The 18,436-nt window shown below is 49.9% G+C and overlaps 1 protein-coding gene across 1 annotated transcript; it reads right to left on the bottom strand.

Annotated features, from left to right (window-relative positions):
* Nucleotides 1-434: 434 nt before the first annotated feature.
* On the bottom strand, nt 435-18,418 carry XRCC6 (X-ray repair cross complementing 6). Its single transcript, XM_051962205.1, has 13 exons — nt 16,793-18,418; nt 16,146-16,237; nt 14,334-14,446; nt 11,896-12,034; nt 11,146-11,400; nt 10,616-10,799; nt 9,017-9,203; nt 7,475-7,643; nt 5,928-6,089; nt 5,641-5,770; nt 4,704-4,804; nt 3,265-3,378; nt 435-995 (listed from the first exon to the last, which is right to left on the bottom strand). The coding sequence occupies exons 2-13, from the start codon at nt 16,222-16,224 to the stop codon at nt 811-813; spliced, it is 1,818 nt and encodes a 605-aa protein (XP_051818165.1). The 5' UTR covers nt 16,225-16,237; nt 16,793-18,418; the 3' UTR covers nt 435-810.
* Nucleotides 18,419-18,436: the final 18 nt, after the last annotated feature.

Here is an 18,436-nt window from a genome sequence, read left to right as displayed (position 1 = left end):
CCAGCTGCCATTCCCTTTCTCCACTACTCGGGACATACAGAAACCTGCCCAGTTTTCCAAGGTGCCAGCTTATCCTTGGCAGCCTGGACCGGTTCCTAATGATTATAGGGGTTTAAGTCCCCAATTTAAGCCTCCTGTCGCTGTGGACCCATTCCCCTTCCAGCATCTGGATATACTGACGCAAACCCAGAGCCTTTCTAATTCTCAAAAGTATAGGGAGGGCCCTCCATTTTTTCTCAGCCATACTTAAATCAGAGTTTTCATGCTTGGTTGGTTTGTTTTTTAAACAACGCTGCATTATTTTATTATATATTTTTAAATAAGCTTTAAGTGTATGAAACAAAATGGGGAAGATCAAAGGCAACTAATTATTATTGAAATGCAAATGTGATCATCTTCCCAAAAGTTCAGAAACCTCCAGTTAAAATTCCCAATCCAAGTTATTGTGGGTATTTTATTAAGAAGCTACAGCCTTCTTGGAGATCTCCCTGTCATTCAGTCAGCCTGTGGTGTGGGCTAGGGTACAAAAGACAAAGGTGGGCAGGGGAATCATCACCCCACCCTCAAGCATCAGCAGGAGCAAGGTCAGGGACTGGAACTGTGCTCCCAGTGGGAAACCTCCCAAGCAGAAAGGGGCAACTCTGTCCGATGCCCTGTCTCCATTTCTTTTTGAAGGCCAGGGTGGACTGTAAAGGAGCGAGATCCAGATCCCTGAGACTTATAATCCAAATGATCTGTCAGGATAGAAGAACCAGAAGGAAGAGTAAAAAAAAAAAGGAGTGGCAGGGCAAGACCGGGGCCCGGCACCCCTCAGGCTTTCTGGAAATACTGTGTGAGCAGGTCCAGGAGCTCCTGTTTCTTAGTGCCGTTGGTCTTGAGCCGGCACACGCGACAGGCTTCTTTAAGCATGGCCACCGTGAGCTTGCCCAGGGTGCCCTTCTCAAAGTGGGCCTTGAGTTCCTCCTCGGACAGCTTCTCTGCAGGACCACTGCCATCTGCAAATTAAAAAACAAAACTAAAGGATGCTCCTCAGTCATGGCCTGCTAGGAGCGGCTGCATTCGAGCCACTGCTGTGTGCAATGCCTAGATGAAAGGACAGAGGAAGAGGGCATAAGGCAAGGGGAACATGGCAGGTGGGGGGTCTGCAGGAAAGGGCACAAGGCTCGGCTTTCGACAGTACTGATCGCCCTGACCAGGGCCTCCCATAGCAGCTGTCTGCCCTTGTAATTTAGGAGCAATAGAGAACCACAGCGTTCTTGAGCACAGGAGCAACCAGACCAGATGGAAAAGGGAAAGTTGCCAAGTGGGTGGAAGTGGAAGAGAGGATCACAGGGACCGAGTTAAGAAGGGCCTTCTTGAAAACAACACTTCTGGTCTGTGAGTCCCACTTGGTTAAAATATCAAGACACCTAGAGCATCTGATCTTCCAAGCTACATCAACAGCATTAATTAAGCACCAGCTGTGTGCCAGGCACTACAGCAGGAAGACAGACCAATCCTGCTCCTCTCTGGGAGCCCGCTGTGGACAAGGTAAGCTGAGGTAGCCCACTGTACAAAAGAACCTCACAAGGGAGACAGAATAAACTCAAAGAATGAGGGCAGACTCAGAAACAAAGATGCTTCCAAAGTAACTTCAGAGCAGCTGTTAATCATGAGGAAGTGAAAGGGCAAATGGGAGACGTGCTGGACAAGGGTGGGAAGGGGCCTGCAAGTCCAGCATGCATTCAAGTTGTCTGGGACTCAGAATGAGAGAGAAATAGTGTCAGGGACTCCAAGGCCAGTACACCTAACTAATCATTAAATAGAAAATTGAAGAGCTATTATATATGAAGTCATCAAGCTCAGACAAACCTGAAAATTACTGGTCTCTGAAGAAAGACACAACTCAAAGCTTTTAAAAGCAGCACCTACTAGGTGTCCCAGCTAGGTTCTGGGGATAGAGAAGCAAGAGTAAATAGTGCCCTCACTGAATCTATTTTGCAGGATCATACAAGAACTGTTCCACAATATAGAAATATAAAAAGGGACATCGGGCCTCAGACTGGCCTCTGTAGCAAAGCTTCCGGCCACCTCTTCAGGCTGACCACTGTTCTAGAGCAGTTTTAGTGAAAGGTGGGGGATGAAGGGCTGGTGGGAGGAAACAGGGGCGCCACGGGTGGATGGCACCTTCCAAGAAGTCTGGCTGAGAAGGGAAAGGGAAGGCCCGCCCAGCACATAATCCAGGAGACTGGGGATGGGGCCAGACTGGGAGCCCAGAAACCTCTGCAGAGCAGCTATGATCTGTACAGGCAAAGGGACTTCCTCACTTGAATGCTCTGAGGTCTGGACGCAGCCCAAGGAATACTTTGCTGAGGGAAGGGGGCACAATGGACAAAGAGCCAACCTCACACACCATTGGAGGCAGGGGACACTACTGGGGGAATTTGGTCAGTTCACAGGTTGAGCCTTCAAAAAGCCCGAGATACTGAGAGGTCTAGGGGAAATCATGAGAAGTGGGATGGGTGGCCGATCTGATTGGGACAAAGAAGGCATGAAGGAGAAAAATAGGAAGGGGAAGAGGCTTGACGGCAGAGGGAAGGTTCAAAATGTCAGCTGAAGAGTTTGTTTAAATTATGGGAGAAGGAAAGGATGGAGGGTGGGATAGAAACTTTTTTAAATTTTTAAAAAATTGTTTTTAACATGTAACTGGGAAAAAATATAATATATTAAATTTTCCCAAAAGAGAAAAAAGGAAGTCAATGAAACTTTTTGATTTAGTGAAGCAGATATCAGACGTGATGATTGTGAAGGCTCTGTGGGGGAAGGAGTACAAGTTGGGGGCTGTGATGGCTATGGAGAAGCTCTATGAGAGGAAACCAAAAGACCTGACAAGGGTTAGTGGGAGAAGACTAAGAGAATGAGGAGAAATCTGAGGGAAAGGAAATAAGGAGCTCCGTTTTGAGCCCACGGGTGGCATTTGAAATGAGTATGATGCCAGCTGGAGAAGACCACCAGGCAGCCGGTGACACAGCAAGGGAGCTCAGACAAAGGAGGCCCTGGGCCAAGGAGGAGGAGAGACTGGCCACCTCTCCTCTCCTCGGACATAAAGACCCGGCAACAAGAGCAGAACCACAAAACCATGGCCACAACTGCGCCACCTATATGGTACCATCTGCCCCTGGGGCTTAGCACTCCCACCCTCCTGGTTCCGTTAGCTTCTGGGCTGAGCTAGCCAAGGGGACAGCTGAGCTGACAAGGGGAGAAGAGAGCAGCTCCCAGACTCGCCTTGTTTCCTCTTGGTTGCCTTCTTCTCCGGATTGTAGTCAGGGGGGTAGACGAGTTCCTTGAACTCCTCCACCAGGCTGCCCAGCCGGAGATCCATTGCTTCGACCTTGGGCACTGCAAGAAAAGAAAACGATAGTGGGGAGACAAGGCCCTAGAATGGGAGCCCAAAGGATCCAAGCTTGCAGCAGATGGGGACCTCAGAAGCCTGTGAACCAGGTGGGCCCAGAGAGGAGCAGGATTTGATTCCAGACCCTACCTTGCCACTCTAAGCTGATCCGATCCCTTCATGTCAAAGAAAGGAAAAGCAAAGACAGAAATGGCGTTCTACTTTGGCCAAAGTAAGGAAGCACTGGAGCCAAGCTGAGAACCCGGGGGGACGCCCCATGCCCTGGCACTTGGATGCTTCTGTTGCCCCCTGCAGGGCTGGACTGAGCACCAAGGGGGGCAGGTGGGAGTCACTTCTGCAAAGTGAGGGGGAGCATCTCTCAGAGGCCGATGTGGAGCCTGCCACAGGAGGCACTGGGATCTGAGCAGTGTGGCACTGCTGTGCCCAGGGGCAGGGGCTGGGGCTGGGCTGGTCAGCTCCACACCATAGCAGGGAAGGGGGCATTTCTCCCCTCAGGGACTTTACAAACCAGAACCCTTCCCAAAACATAATAACACCAATGTTTTCAAAGCAGTCTCCATGCTCACTTATGAATCTGGGCCCGGGGAAGAGTCTGAGAGAACTCCAAGGTTCCAGCACCATGCCCCTGGACTCTGCTCCCCTCAGCCAGGCCTGCAGGCCCATGCTGCCCCCATCCAGCCTGGGATGACCAAGGGCCACGCATGTGCTCGAGCCTCGGCCACTTGGTGCGACCCTCCCCACAGTCACAGGCATGGCTGGTCTGAGCTGCACACCCCAGCCCTCGCCCAGACACATCCCCGCAGCAGGCCCTGGTGTCTCGGGGGCCAGCTCCCTCATCTGTGAAACGAAGGAGCTGAACCAGAGGCGCTCTGCAGCCTCATCAGGTTCCAAACCCTCAGACTCCAAGGTGAATGGGCCGTGAAGATCCAACTGACAGTTCTCTACCCTATGCTGCCTTGTCAGGCAATTACTCCCCAAGCATAGAGCTCAGGGATGTCCCAGTGACTGCCCTGAGGCCCGGAGGCATCACGAGGCTGGAGCTGGATGTGACCCCAGAACTCTGGCCTCTCGGGCCTCAGCCTCAGCCTCTGCCGGGAGCCTCCCTCACCGGTCCCTTTTACCAGGACCCTGGCAGCTGCCAGAACAAACATCCTGTAGGGGAGGCTGAAGTGGAGCCAGACTGGAGAAGTGCCTCAGGAACACCTTGGCCCCGTCCTCATCCCCAGACCCCTCCCCTCAGTCCCCCAGCCCAGGACAAGCAGCACAAGGCCCAGCTCAGAGCCCCCCGTGTGGGAGAAGCGCAGCGCCTTACGTGTCAGGTCTGGCGCCTGCTCCGGCTCTAACTGGTCCAGGGCCAAGGCCTCCAGGTTTCTGAAGTGCTGCTGCAGCACGGGATTCTCGAAGCTGTCGCTCCTAGAAGCCAAAGCCCAGCAGGGCAGAGCGGGTGAGCAGAGGCCAACGCCAATGCCCGGCAGCGCCCAGCCCAAACCGCCGCCTCTCCCTGAAGCCCTATGGTCCTGTCAGATGGGAGGCAGAGCACCAGGGTAGGGGGGGCACGCCCCCAAGCCTCAGCTGCCCCATCCCTTTTGATTGCCCCTCCCGCCAGTCCTGATGAGGCAGGAGAAGCACCACTTCTGTATCTACGGACTCCAAGCAAACCGTACCCGCCTGCTGGGGCACTGGCTGGAGCCCAGGGAGCCCATGTGCTGCTGCCTCCCTCAGAGCCACCTGGGAGCACACTGGTCCCCACAGAAGGGGCAGAGTGGAGGCGGGCAGGTGAATCATCAGACTAGGTGAGAAGATAGAGGAGACCACGGCTCTGCAGCCCATGCCCACCAGCAGCAACGTTGGAGGCCAAGATGGCCCGGATCCTGCCCTCATCCTTCCCTGCTCCTGATCACCGGGCCCTGGCCCTACCAGGGCATGGTTACTTTCTGAAGGAAACCAATTCCATTTATTAGTGAGGCCATGTGGCCTCGGGTTGAATGAAATGAGCCCAGGAAGATGTCCCTCAGAGGGATGCCCAGGTTCCCGAGCTCTGCCCTGTAGCCACCACATCGGCGAGGGGCACGTGGTCCTGAGCTGTAACCCTGGCAACAGCGGGGGGCCCACCTCCCACTCAGAGCCACCATGGGCTGAACCAACTTAGCTCAAGCAAGGGAGAGAGACCGAGGGTCTCCTGAAAGGACAGAACAGGCTTTTCCTTCTGCCCAGGGCCCGGCTCCCCTCTCGAGGCAGCCCACACTTACCGGTACTTGAAGCGGAGTTTCTGGATAATCGCCTTCATCTTGTCCACCTGCTCTGGGTTGGCGGTGACTTTCTCAGTAAAGGGCACCTTCCGTTTGTCATCAGCATAGGGCAAGAAGACGAGCTGAAAGCCTGCAGGCACAAGAAGCGGGGTCCCCAATGCAATCGGCCCGGAGCATCCCAGTCTAGAGTGGCGAACCAAGTGCCTCAGCCACGAGAAAACCCAAGTTCTGCTCCACAGAAAAGGCAGGGGAGGGAGCAGCTCAGGCCAGACTAGCCATCCGCTTACCTGGAGGGGTCACCTGAACTCTCTGGACATCCAGCTCTTCTTCCTGAGGTATCAGGGCCACGAAATACGGGGGGCTGTTTTGGCGAGGGGTGTATCTGCACAGTGCCAACACCCCCTTCTCGAGACACTTGGTGAGTAAAGCAACAAACAGTGTTGTACTTCCTGGGGGAGAAATGTCCTAAAGGTCAACATTTTAAACGATTTGCAAAGCTGTGCTTCTAGGCAGCTGGGCCAGGAGTGAAGGAAGACAAGAGCTCTAATTTAGCCTCGGGTCATTACTAGCTGAGTGAACCTTAATAAGTCACTTCACCACTGTCTGCTCCTTTCCTCTTATGTAAAATGGAGGCAATATTAGTATTTGCCTCCGAGGGTTACCATGAGGATCAAGTGAAATCACATCTGTAACATGCTTAGCAAAGAGCCTGGCATACAGTAGGTATTCAATAAATGGATCTTCCTCCCTCCCTCCCCAACAAATGATATAGTTTTAAAAATCAGTGTTCCGGGGTAGAGAACAAGGTCAGGGACCCCCCACAATGATTTATAAGAAAAGTTTGGGAAGCCTTGTTTGAAATGCTACAGTAAGGGAGAATGAGAGCAATTCCCATAGTCCCAATAAAAATGTAAAGATAAACAATTTGGGAAGGCTTGAGAACTCAGCTCAGCGAGGGCCGGGAGGGCGGGGGGAGCTGGCTGTCACTTCCTGGCCCAAAGGGCAGAGGTAGGCACGTGTTTCTGGCCAATGTGGACGTTTGTTTGGGGAGAAGTATGAGGGGGAAAAAAGTGAATGTTTGAAAACTGAAAAAACTTAAGAAAAAGCAAATGAGCTAACTTCCTTTCCGCGGCCTGGTGTCTGTCTCAGCACAAGCCTTCATGGCTAAGTGCAACTCACTGGTGTCGGATGGAACGGCTCACTCCCCTTCTTAGAAAAGGATCATATTCACATCTTCTAAATTACAAGAATCTTGGCTCCCTCTACAAACCAGGGCTTCTCTTATTAATTTTTTTTCCCCTTCAGTGCTATCCAATTTTTCCAAATACACATAGTTTCCAACATTCATTTTTGTTAAGGTTTCATGGTCAAATTTTTCTCCCTCCTTCTCGTACTACCCTCCTCCCCAACCTGTACAAGCCTAAAAAAAGTTTTAATTAAGTTTTATTCTTTTCAGACAATACAAATCTGCCTTCTCTTTTTCCCACCCTATCCACACTGACCAGAAAAAGGGAAATACATGTGCCAAACACAAGTAGTTAAATAAAGCCAATTCCTCCACTGGTCACAGCCAAATAAAACCGATTTCTGCTTGTACTTAGAATCCACCTCCCTTCTCTGGAAGCCTCTTTCACCGTGAGCCCCTTGCACTCAGTCACTGCTGAGCCTAGTGCTGTTCTGGAGGCCATGAACTTGCTCTTTTACCATTCTATCACTTGATTTCACCAGAATTGCTTTCCTCTGTAACCCAAGAATTTTAAAATGAGATTCTGAGGCAGAATCCCATAATCCTCCTGGGCCCGATTTTCTGGATAATACGACTGTCTTCACTCACCATTAACCAGGGATTCCTCCGGGTACACAAACAGAGAAGGCCTGAGGAAATGGTGCTGCTTCAGCATAAACAGGGGCTTGAAGCCAATAAGAATCAAGCCTGGCTCATCAAACCTCTTCAACTCTTCCGTCTCTTCCTTCTCCATCACAATCTGACGGCCTCCATAGGTCTGAAAGATGGCAAGAGAGGCCTCAGGAGAGAAGGCTGGGCAGCAGGCAGAAGCTCGGCGGGCCACGCTCCTTTAGCCTGGTTCCAGCTCTGGGAGGCAGAGAACCAGAACCAGAATGCTTTCAGTTTTCTGTGCACAGAGCAATGCAAAACCATCCAGACTTTCTCAGGTACTTGAAAGAAACGCCAGGATCAAATAAGGTCATGAGTGAGCTGGCTCTGAGAGACCCCTGTGGCGTAAGACAATGGCCCAGAAAGGGCTGCTGGGAAGCCTGGCTCCTCCATGACCCAAGACACTGCTCCTCCTCCTCCGCTGCTGCTGCTGACCGCCCTGACACCAATCCCAACAAAGCTCGATTCTGGTCCTCCTGGATTCATTCCTATCTCAGCCCGCATTTTCAAGATCCCACCCCCTCCCACGCTTTTCTGACAGAAGAAGGCCGCACTATTTAACATTCTTTCATCTTTGTATTGCGAGGTCCCCCTCTCCTAGAACACAGATATGAGGGGCAGAGATGTTCTGCATTCAGTCCAGACCATACCATCAGCTTCAGCTCACACTGAACCACAAGAACAACAGAGGCACAATGGAACTCCCCCAACAGGCCTGTATTGAGCCTGCCCCAGGGCCTCTTCCTCCAAATGAGCTGTGTGAGGGGGGTGGGCAATAGTAGTCCAAACAAGGATGGGGACTCGGGAGGGCAGCACCCATCAGTGCCACTGATATCCACTGGAGACTCCTGAAAACTGATTCGATTCAACAAATAGATGAGCTTCTTGGAGGTGCGAGACAAGGGCTTACAAGAGTTTGGAGAAAACAAATCCAGCCACAAAGCAGTCCAGAACCACCCCGAACTCAAGGGAACTGCCAGGAAGCCCCTTCACTCTTTCCCGATAGCCCCCCCAAAGTCCGAGGCCTGGACTGAAAAACAGAAGGGCCTGGCCCAGAGCTAAGGGTACCCGACGTGAAAGACCCCTCCCGACACCTTGGCGAGATCATGGACAGTGGCCTGTGTCTGTCTTCAAAGCTCCTACACCAGGCAGTGAGCTGCTGGCTCTCTGATCATTAGCATGTTAAAATATCCACACTGGAGGTAACATGACTCCAGGGCCCAGATCTCATTTTTACGGCTCAGCTGGAACGAGCCAAACTGGAGATGGAGGAGACACGTCTGAGGCCTGGCCAAGGTCAGGGTTTGTTCCCCCTGCCTGGGCATGTTTGTTTCAAGGTTTTTTTCTTTTACACTGTGGGTGGAGGGGTAAGAGGTGCACACAGGGAGAGGAGAAAATTCATACCTGTTAATTTTTTAAAATCCATCACACTTTCCCCCCCACCCTACCCACGGACAAAGACCCGGGAAGATGAGGAATTACCTGAGCCCTCTTGGTGTCACTGGGCAGGAGCAAGCTGCCCGTTTCTACGTTAAATGTCCGGGTCTTGATTTTCACTTGTTCGTTTGTTTCCCGGTAAAGCCTGATGGGAGGAGGCCTGAATGCCTTTTGGACCATATTATAAATGCCAACGGTCAGGGCCACATCCTTGCCCAGCCTTAGCTTCAGCCTGAGGAGAAAGAGCAGAGTTAATAAAATGGGAACAATAGCTAGTTATAAGAGCGCAAAACTATTTAGAAATATCATCTCATCTGACCATACAACAACCCAGGGAGGTTAAGTAATGAACTCCATTTTACAGATGAAGAAACTGAGACAGACAGAGGTTCAATAATTTGGACCACCCAACTAGGAAGTATCCGAAGGAAGATTTGAACTTGGACCCTCTAAGCTCTGAGCACGTGCAGCACCCCCTCTCTGGTTATCAAAGTAGCTTGGGCCCTCCTTGATAAGCGCCTGGATTCCATCCCTCTCACAGCTCTGCAATAGGTGTAGACAGTGCCTTACAAGGGGCATTCAGGGGGAAGCCCATTTTAAACACGCCCTCCCCACTCCCAGAACAGTGAGGATCTTATCAGACTTATTCCTGCACCGAGGATCAAGTTCTAGGAGAAAATGCTTCAAGGCAACATGAAGCAATGAAGAGACCAATACAGAGTTAAAGGACCTGAATTCAAATCCTGAAACTTGGGAGCTTTGGGTAGCTCACAATCCCTCAGTCTTCTCATCTCTAAAATAGGTTTGCTCCTAAACCGCCCATCTCCCTAGCCGTGAAGGAGCGAGCTTTGGAAGCAGCCCATTGTCACAGCGCTGGGATGAGATCTAGATTCTAATCTTCCTAAGAAGCCCGGGAAGCAGGGTGCTCTCCGGACAGAAGGCCGCCACAGCCGAAGCCTTGTTTTCTGAGTGAAGACCTGGACAAAGGGCAGTCTGGTATCCTGACTCAGAAAGTGCTGCTTTCCAGGTAGGAGGAGTCTCCATGAAAACATCCCAGATCAGCATTAAGAGAGAGACCGAGGGTGCCCAAGCCCCTGTACCCACACCAAAGGAGCATCCTGTGAAGGCCCAGGGACAGGCCTTCTCTACCTTTTTCATTCAAACCTCACCTCAACTGTTCATGAAGGAGAGGGACAGATCACCACTGTCGTTTTGCTTCAAGGCCAGAGTCTGGAGAAAATGAACTTGGCCACAAAGCAGTCCAGAATCACCCCAAGTTCATGGAACTGCCAGGAAGCCCCATCACTTTTTCCCTGAGAGCCCTCCAAAGAGCGAGGCCTGGACTGAGAAACAGAAGAGCCTGGCCCAGAGCTGAGGGTACCCACTGGCAGGGAAGCCAGGCCAGGCCTCCCACAGCAGCAGAGGTCTTTGGGAAACCTGCTCACTCAAACCACTACTTAGGGCTTCCTGAAAGGTCCCCGTAGAAAGGGGAGGTTTCCTGTGAGCTCATGTTGGGCTGCCAACAGGAGGGACTAGCTGGCTCACCCAGCAGGAAAAGCAGCCTCTGGAAGGCTCGTGGCCTTTGTCAGAGAAGGACCACAAGCTGGCCCAGCATGAATGGGCAGCAGAGGCAGGGAAGCTCACCGGGCCAGGGAGCGTTTCCTGGTCTCCTTGGCCCGAACCTTCCTCAGGAGGTCCTCCAGCCTGCCTGACTCCTCAAAGTGAACCCCAAGGTCCTCATCCTTGCCTGGGGTGATGATGTCCCTGTAGAACAAGGAAATGTCAAACCCCCCAGGCTTCTTCAGGTTCATAAGGTCGAGGAAGATACCTGGTGCAGAGCAGAAGGAGGTGATGAGAGCAAGTTAGTGACTGCCACCCGTACCCCCATTTCCTGCCCGTCTTTTAAAGGCCCACTCTGAGTTGAGGCAACCCCTCGGGGACAGGTTCAATGTCTAGCAATCAGCAGGTATTTAACAAATGCTGCCAAGCAACTTCCCACAATGCATCTTATTCAGGCCCCAGACCCTCCTACACAGGGTCTTTGCCCACCACCTTTTTGAGCCCACTCCTCTACAGGCTGAGACCTGCCCAAAGTTAGCAATTTTCCCGGCCCCTTAGCTCCAACCCCTGGGTCAGTGTCCCCCTGCAGGGCTGGGCTCAGCTGCTTCACCCACCTGTGTCTCGGAGGTCACAGGCTTTGGTCTTGGCCCTGCTGGCCTTGGTGCTATCGTCCCCATGGGGGCTGTCATTGTTGGTGAAGAGCATGACGCGCTTGTGACTCATCTTGAGCTGGACGCCACTGAAGAGGTTAGCGCAGACCCAGAGGGCCTCGGCCAGGGAATAGTCCGAGCCACAGCCAATGAGCTCCTGGAAATGTTTCTCTCCCTGTTTTCCCTTAAACTGGTCAAGGGCAAGTATCCGTTTTGCACCTAGGTGTGAGGGCCAAAAGGAGATCAACAGGAAGATGAAGTAACAGAGAACATACCCATTCGTAAGCATTCGTTAAACCCTAATCACAAGCTGGGCACTTTGCCAGGAAAAACCAACTATGGCCCAGCCAATCCCCACTCTCGAGGGGCAGTCTACTTACTCCAAAGCAGACACTCTGAAATCCTACACTGATGTTTCCTAGGATCCACCTTGGGAAAAGGTGACAGAATCCTACTAAAGGAAGGACACCACCTTTTATATTCTTTGCCCTTTGGTTCGGTGGACGACCTGGAGTATGATTTACATCTCCAAGGGACTTTAGCTCATCTAATACAGAGTAGGAGCTGAGGCCCAGAGAACAGCCAAGTTCCAACAGAGTCAGCAGCAGTTAGCACTTGAACCCAGGTTTCCACAACCTGTGCCCCACAGCCACCTGGACAGGGGCATTTCTTCCACAGAGCAGAAACAGCCGGGAACATCTCGATGTGTCATACCTGGGATATCTAGCTCATGGAGAACATAAATGTTCCTGAAATTCACCGAGTTCTTGTCTTTGTCGGTGCCATAGAAGACCACGGCCAAGAGGTCTCGGTCACTGCTGATGATCTTGCTGCTGTACACGCTCTGGATGCACTGGAGGAAAGCACAGAGACACCAAGGGAAAGTCTCAGCCAATCCATGCATCGGGCTCCTTTTGAGAGTAAAGCCTGGGGCTGAGTCCCAGAGATACCAAGAGAAAGGTACAGAGCTCACAGAAAAATGCCCCTTATGGGTGTCATTTCCAGGGCAGGCTGGTCCAGCCTATCCCTGAGCAGGCACGCTCCCTCCACCGCAGCCTGAGATGTGGGGTCTCAGCCTTCCCCAAGAGCCTTCTTATTCCTCTGGTATAAGAGGAGCCCACCACCTCCTGAGCAGCTCTTGTGGATGCAGCTCAGGGCAGAGCTTTAGCTTGAGAAGCTCTTTATAAAATGGTGATGATTCTGAACATCCCCATGACACAAGCCAGAAAACCAGGCTAGCTAACCCCAAAGTCTCTTCCTGGGAGGGGACAGTCTATCATACTCAAAAAGTAAAGAAGATGGCCAGATTCTCAGGAGACTCTAGTTCGGGTGATCATTACAAAGCCATCAATCTGCTGGCTCCATAGCCAGGCCCCACTTCCAGATTCCCATATATTGTATTCTCTGTAATGTTTGAACCTGAAATTATTCTTATATAAAAAGATGTTGGATCTGGGATAGGAGGAGAAGGGAGAATGGGCTCTGTATTTCACTCTGTGAACTCGAAAATATAATGCAAACATAGAGTATTGCAACTAAACTGCAATTAGGCTGGTTGTGTTTTGTCTGCTCCTCTTCCCAAAGTTCCCAGAGTTAACAGGTCCAGAACTTCTAGATGTGAGCTGAAGAATGAGAGTGCTTTGGGATCTTGCCCACTTAGGGCAACTAGTTTTTACCTCATGGGATCTACTTCGTGTTAGAGCCCACTCTCCTATGGCCTGCCTAGTATCACAGCCATAAGCCCCTCAGGCACCCCTGGGGTCATACCCCACTGAGAGAGAACCATAGCTGGTTCTCAGAGAATTCTTTTATTATTATCAGAATGTTCACTTATTCCAAAAATCAACATTTTCCTCTAGATCAAATTCACCTCTGCCCATCTTTGGGTCTGCTCTGACAGGAGTAAGCCTACACAAAAGACTCGTCTCCCTGGCAGAAGTCCTGGATAAGAAGCCCAGAGGAAGTCACCATTAGCTTGCTTACAGCACCTGAACAGTAAAGAGCTCCAATATCTCATTGGCCCTAGAAGTTGGATACTGGCTCAGCAGCTCAGACCAGGAGCAAAGTCGATGGCACTTTGTTCTTGCTGCCAACACTGTACTTTCCAGACCTTGGGTCTTGAGCCAGATCTATAGTGGCCTCTGTGTAAGTGTCTTTAGAAATGTTCAGAAGAGACCATGAGAAAAGGCACGATAATTTTGTAGTCAGACCCCTTCTTTTATTCTCTGTTATAATCATCAGAGATTTCAAAGCTGCTTCAGGGCTGAGCCACCAGATAATAACGCCTTACTTCCCCCCCACCCTCCCACCCCTGCCTAAGAACACCTTAGAAACCACAAAAACTGTTTAAAAAAAAAAACAAAACACCTCCAACACAAATCAGAGATGAGCGCTTTCCCACAGAAAAACATCTGGGAGGCCTCATTTAATGCTGTAACCTCCACGAGCTGGTCTGATATGGAAAAAAAAAAAAAAAAAAACCACCAAAAAACAAGAAAGTCGGGCAAAAAGAGAAAACCAAAAATGGGAGATTGGTCAAACTAAACTCCCCAACAAAAAGGATTACATGTCAAAAAGAGATTTAAACAATTTTATCATCTACAATATGTGAGGAAATTGTATTATGCTTAAACAACACAAAAAGATAGCCTAGGTAGCAAATAATGTAACAATTATGTTTATCAATGCAATGACCAATTGCAACTCCAGAGGGCTCTTGGCGGAGGTGGGAGGCGGAGTTTGGGGTGCCAAGATGCAGAATTTTGGAGAGCTGACAAATGAGTGGGTAGTTGTTTCAATATGATAATTATTTGTTACATAGACTATGCTTTTTTTTCCCCCAGAGAGGGAGGGAAAGAAGAAAACAAGCAATTAAGTTCACTTTTGAAAGGAAAGTTATTGAAGCTTTTTAAAAAAACACAGAACTGAAACTCAGAAGGAAAAGGCTAGGAGGACAGCTTTAAAAGCAACAGATTTGTGTTTTCACATATAATGTTCCTTTTCTCTTCCACTTTTTTCTTTTTGTGGTGTTCATTAAATTGCAAATTCTAAAATCTTGGAGGACAAAAAAAGGTATCTCAGCTCCAGGTAACTAATTTAATCAATCAAACAAGTTTGGGAGTTTAAGCTCTGTATGTAAAGGATAGCCTCACCTGGATGGTTAGGTCAAAAGAAGTTCTTCCATCTTCAGCCTGGAGTTCAAACATTGCCTTGGAGGCATCAACTAAGAAAATCAAACTGTCTCGTCCAGAATACCTATAGTTTCCTATAAATAGAAAACATTTTTAAAACAATTTGAATTTATATTACAAATGTAAAGGACTGAGATGATTACTTTTTTTTTTTTTTTTAGACCTTAAGGGCTTCCCTTGTGTATTTGTGGCTCCAGCACACCTGGGCACATAGTGGGTGTCTAATTGCTGCCCGGGTGGTTCAAAAGGTTCCAAGTTCCCAAAACAACATGAAATCTTGCTTCCCTATTTGACCCAGTCTTTCTGATTCAGATTTTTTTTTAAGTTCCAGGATTAGAAAGACTCACTTCTGAAGAAGCTTTGAAATCTCTGACAATTGTAATTCAGAATAAAGGAGGGGGACAGCAAAAGACTCTTCAAGGCTGCCTGCAAAGTTATTGTGCCTGTTCTCATGATCTTATCTGAATGTTCTGCTAAAGAGTAATTTGTAAATTTCCCAGAGTCCATGAGCTCATCATAGGCTTACACAGCAGCTGCCATAAATCAGGTTTAAAGCCCAAGATCCGGGAACCTGAAACATCATCTAAGCCAAGTCTTTTCTTTACACTCAAGACGTGAAGTTACAGTTGAGGCGTGGGGGGATGTGACACTCAGAACACCCTTAGGGGGGATTTTCCACTTTTTAGCTCATCTAGGTCCTCCCTGCATGAAGGACTCAGTGCTAGCAGAGCAGAATACAAAGGATTTACACTGTACAGCATAACTGTGCTCTGTGGAACCTATTTTACACACGGTTGATGTTTCCTGCATGGAAATACCAGTGCTGCAGCCAGACAGAAAATCTGAATTATAATAAATATAACCAAAAGAGGATACCATAAAAGACACACTCATACCCCTTTGTGGACTTAGAAGGAACCTTATGTAAAGGTAGAATGACCCCAGCTTGCCGGACAACACAAAGAAACCAGTGGATGAGGAAATGTAACAAGTCTAGTCAGTGCCTCATGCTCAAGCCTGAGCCGGAGGTGCAATTACAAATAAAGAGTGAGAGTGTCTCCCTGGGATTTAATTCCCTTCTACTACAGTCATTGCATCCCTTGGGAAGTGAGGCGGAGGCCTTTTCTGATTATCCTAATTCAAAAAACTATTATCGACCTTGTGGGAAAGGCACTGTATAAATATCGGGGAGAAGGGGAAGGATGTACAGATAAATGTTATACAAAATGAAACTTTAATATCAAGAAGGAGGCAGGCAAAATCCAGGCTGAGATTTTCCCCTTCTTGGTGGCCCTTTAACTCTGAGAGTCACTATAACTGGGAGTTCTTACTATACTTGCCCAGACTTGGGACTAATCAGGCAAGAATTTGGGAACTGTTAAAAGAAGTGCGATGGAAGGGGCAGGTTAGCCTAGAAGGGAGGAAAAAATGGTTGCCTTAGACCTGGGGGGGTCAAATCTTTTAGTTTAGGAAGTGGAAAGAGAAAAGAACAAATCAATCAAAGCCAAATGATGTAAAATTATCAAAAAAAAAATTATCTCCAAAGAATAGAACATGAGTAGATGCTTCCTTTTTGCAGAGTTAAGAGGTCCAAGGGAGTGGAACATGTCAGTTTTCTGATATATTTTTTCTTCCTCTTTTAAAATAATTAATTTGTTTTAAGGGATAGCTTTTTGGGAGGGTGAATTCTAGGCAATGTAAAATTCTTTTACCAATTCTTTTACTCCCACTCCTAAATCTTAGAATCAAAAGGATTTGTTACTAATTTTTTACCTTCTGTTTCAGTCCCCTCCTCCTGCTCCTCTTCCTCTTCTTCACCTTCATTTTTGTAATACGACTCCCACCCAGACATGATCGTGGAGACCCTTTAAAAGAAAAAAGAGAGCCGCAGGTGAAGGTCCAGTTTCACTGGGGGGAGGGGTAGCCAGGGTTCCAGAGTCAGGATTCCCCCTAAATCAATTCTTTCCCCCCTCATCCCTCCCTCTCTCTCTCACACACACACCGCATACTCACATATACACCCCATTCCACCCAAACACAAACATACCCCACACCCCACACTCACTCATTCACATACGCACCTCACACTCCCCAACACTCATATACACCCCCCCTCACATTTACACACCTCCCACTTAGCACACGTCCATAGTGGGGCCCACAAGAGCATGTTAGCTGCGGGGGCAGGGATCCCTCCCTTGCAGAAAAACCTCAGCAGGCCCCCAACCCTCCGGAGTCAGGTCCCCGACGTTATCTCCACACCGCACCCCATGGCTCCAAGCGCTGCCCTCGCAAGGCGGACGGAGCCCTCCAACTGGGTCATCCCCGCCCTCAACCTCTCTTCTCGGGGCAGCCAGCTCGCAGACGCTCGGAAACAAGCATGCCCCGTGGCGGGGGTCGCAGCACACATCCATACACACCTGGACCACCGAGAACGAGGATGCAGAGCTGAGCGCGAAAAGGAAGCAGAGGAAAACACCCCGAGAGATTTCTCCCAGCGCGCACGCGCGTGGCCCCACAGTCCAATCCGCTAGCTCCTCAGTGCACGTGTAGCCCTCCTTCCCGCCTCCTCAATCTCTAATCCTACCAACCAATCAACCCTCCGGGCTAGAAGAGGAGCCAAAGCCCCGCCCCTTCACAGGCGTCGGTGGGAGGGAGTCTAGGTGCACGGTAGCATGGTGCACATGCGCGGAGAGTAAGGCCTGGCTCTATTCCCTCTGCCGCCCCAAGTTGTATCACACTCTTCTCGGAAAACTTCTGTTCCTTCTGCAGGAGATTCATCCCGATGGCCATAGCAATTAGTCCTCCTCACCCACAAAATTACTTTGTATCCGTTTTGTAATTTTTTCTATGTCCATATTATTTTTCCTAATAATACAATCTCTCCTCTAGGATAGAGGTAGCCCTCGTATTTGAATCCAGAGCCTGGAATGAACCGCTTATTAAAAAATGAGGGAATGAGTTCAATGAGACAGGCGCAGAAGGTACTTGCACCACGACCCAGTCGGCTACCCAAAGTACAAGCACTTATTAAGTACCTACGATTTACGAGGCAGTTAGGTGGCGCTGTGGGCAGAGCGCCGAACTTGGAAAGAAGTCACGAAGAGTTGATAGACTGATAACGACTGAACAACAACAAAGTACTCGGCAGCGTGCCTGAGCATCGAGGACACAAAAACTTCTATTAAGAGAGGCATGGGTATGGTACATGGCTTGATATATGCAAATAAATACAAAGTAGCTGGAAGGAGTGAAGATACTAAATAGCAGGTGGGGGAATAGGGTGAGAATCTCGACGTCTACATTTCCCTTAGAGCCACAGTTTCAGCTACCCAATGGCTGGGTGAAATGCCAAAGGAAGCGAAGAGCACATGCGCGGAAAACACCTTCGCCTTCAACTCTCCCACTACCTGAGCGACTCTCTTCCGGGAGGAGCCCCACCCCTTTGTAGGCGTGGGGGAAAGTTTCGTCTTACACATGCGCAAAAGTCCCATACGCCACACACGCCGGCGGTAAAATCGACAAGGCCCCGCCCCCAGCGGTTGTTTTCTGGTTGGTTTGGGGCGGTGCCGCGCTTGCGCAATAGGATCCTCGTTCTTTCATTTCCCCTCCCCTCCGCTTCGCGGCGCCGCCCCCTCGTTGTGGCACAGTGTTGTCGTTTCGCCGTTTTTCGCTCTTATCTGACTCGCAATCGGGATTTTCTTGGCGAAGGAGCTACGGCGGCTTGCCTTTTCCCTCTCCAGCTCATTTTAGAGATGAGGAAACCGAGGAAAACAGAGAAAACTTTCCCGGCATCACAAACTAGTGTCAGAGGCCAGATTTGAACTCAGGAAGATGCGTCTCTAGGCGGGCACTAGCTGCCTGTTAATAGCACATTCGCAGGGCAGTTTCTCTTTTGGAGGCGCCCTGCCAAACCCCACCATTATTCGAACTGAAAACGGACAGGTAGCGGTGGACATGCGCGGCAGGCCTCGGTTCTCCCCCTCCCCGGCTGCGCAGAGGGCTTGGTGCACATGCGCAGTAGGTCCTCGGCCTCCTTCCCCTCCCGTTCGCGGCCGTGACGT

Source organism: Antechinus flavipes, chromosome 5 (assembly GCF_016432865.1).
Source record: "Antechinus flavipes isolate AdamAnt ecotype Samford, QLD, Australia chromosome 5, AdamAnt_v2, whole genome shotgun sequence".
NCBI lineage: Eukaryota > Metazoa > Chordata > Mammalia > Dasyuromorphia > Dasyuridae > Antechinus > Antechinus flavipes.
The sequence above is the reverse complement of the archived record's forward strand: the minus strand, read 5'-3'. Positions and strand labels throughout refer to the sequence as shown.

Bases quoted from the DNA above. Each gene is read 5' to 3' on its own strand.
- XRCC6 (XM_051962205.1), bottom strand. From the start codon at position 16,224: ATGTCTGGGTGGGAGTCGTATTACAAAAATGAAGGTGAAGAAGAGGAA. The intron at 6,090-7,474 runs GTGAGTGAAGAC...TTTCTCCCCCAG, and splicing joins GGAGGAATCCCTGGTTAATG to GAAGTACAACACTGTTTGTT. The intron at 996-3,264 runs GCGAGTCTGGGA...TTTAATTTGCAG, and splicing joins GGCAACCAAGAGGAAACAAG to ATGGCAGTGGTCCTGCAGAG.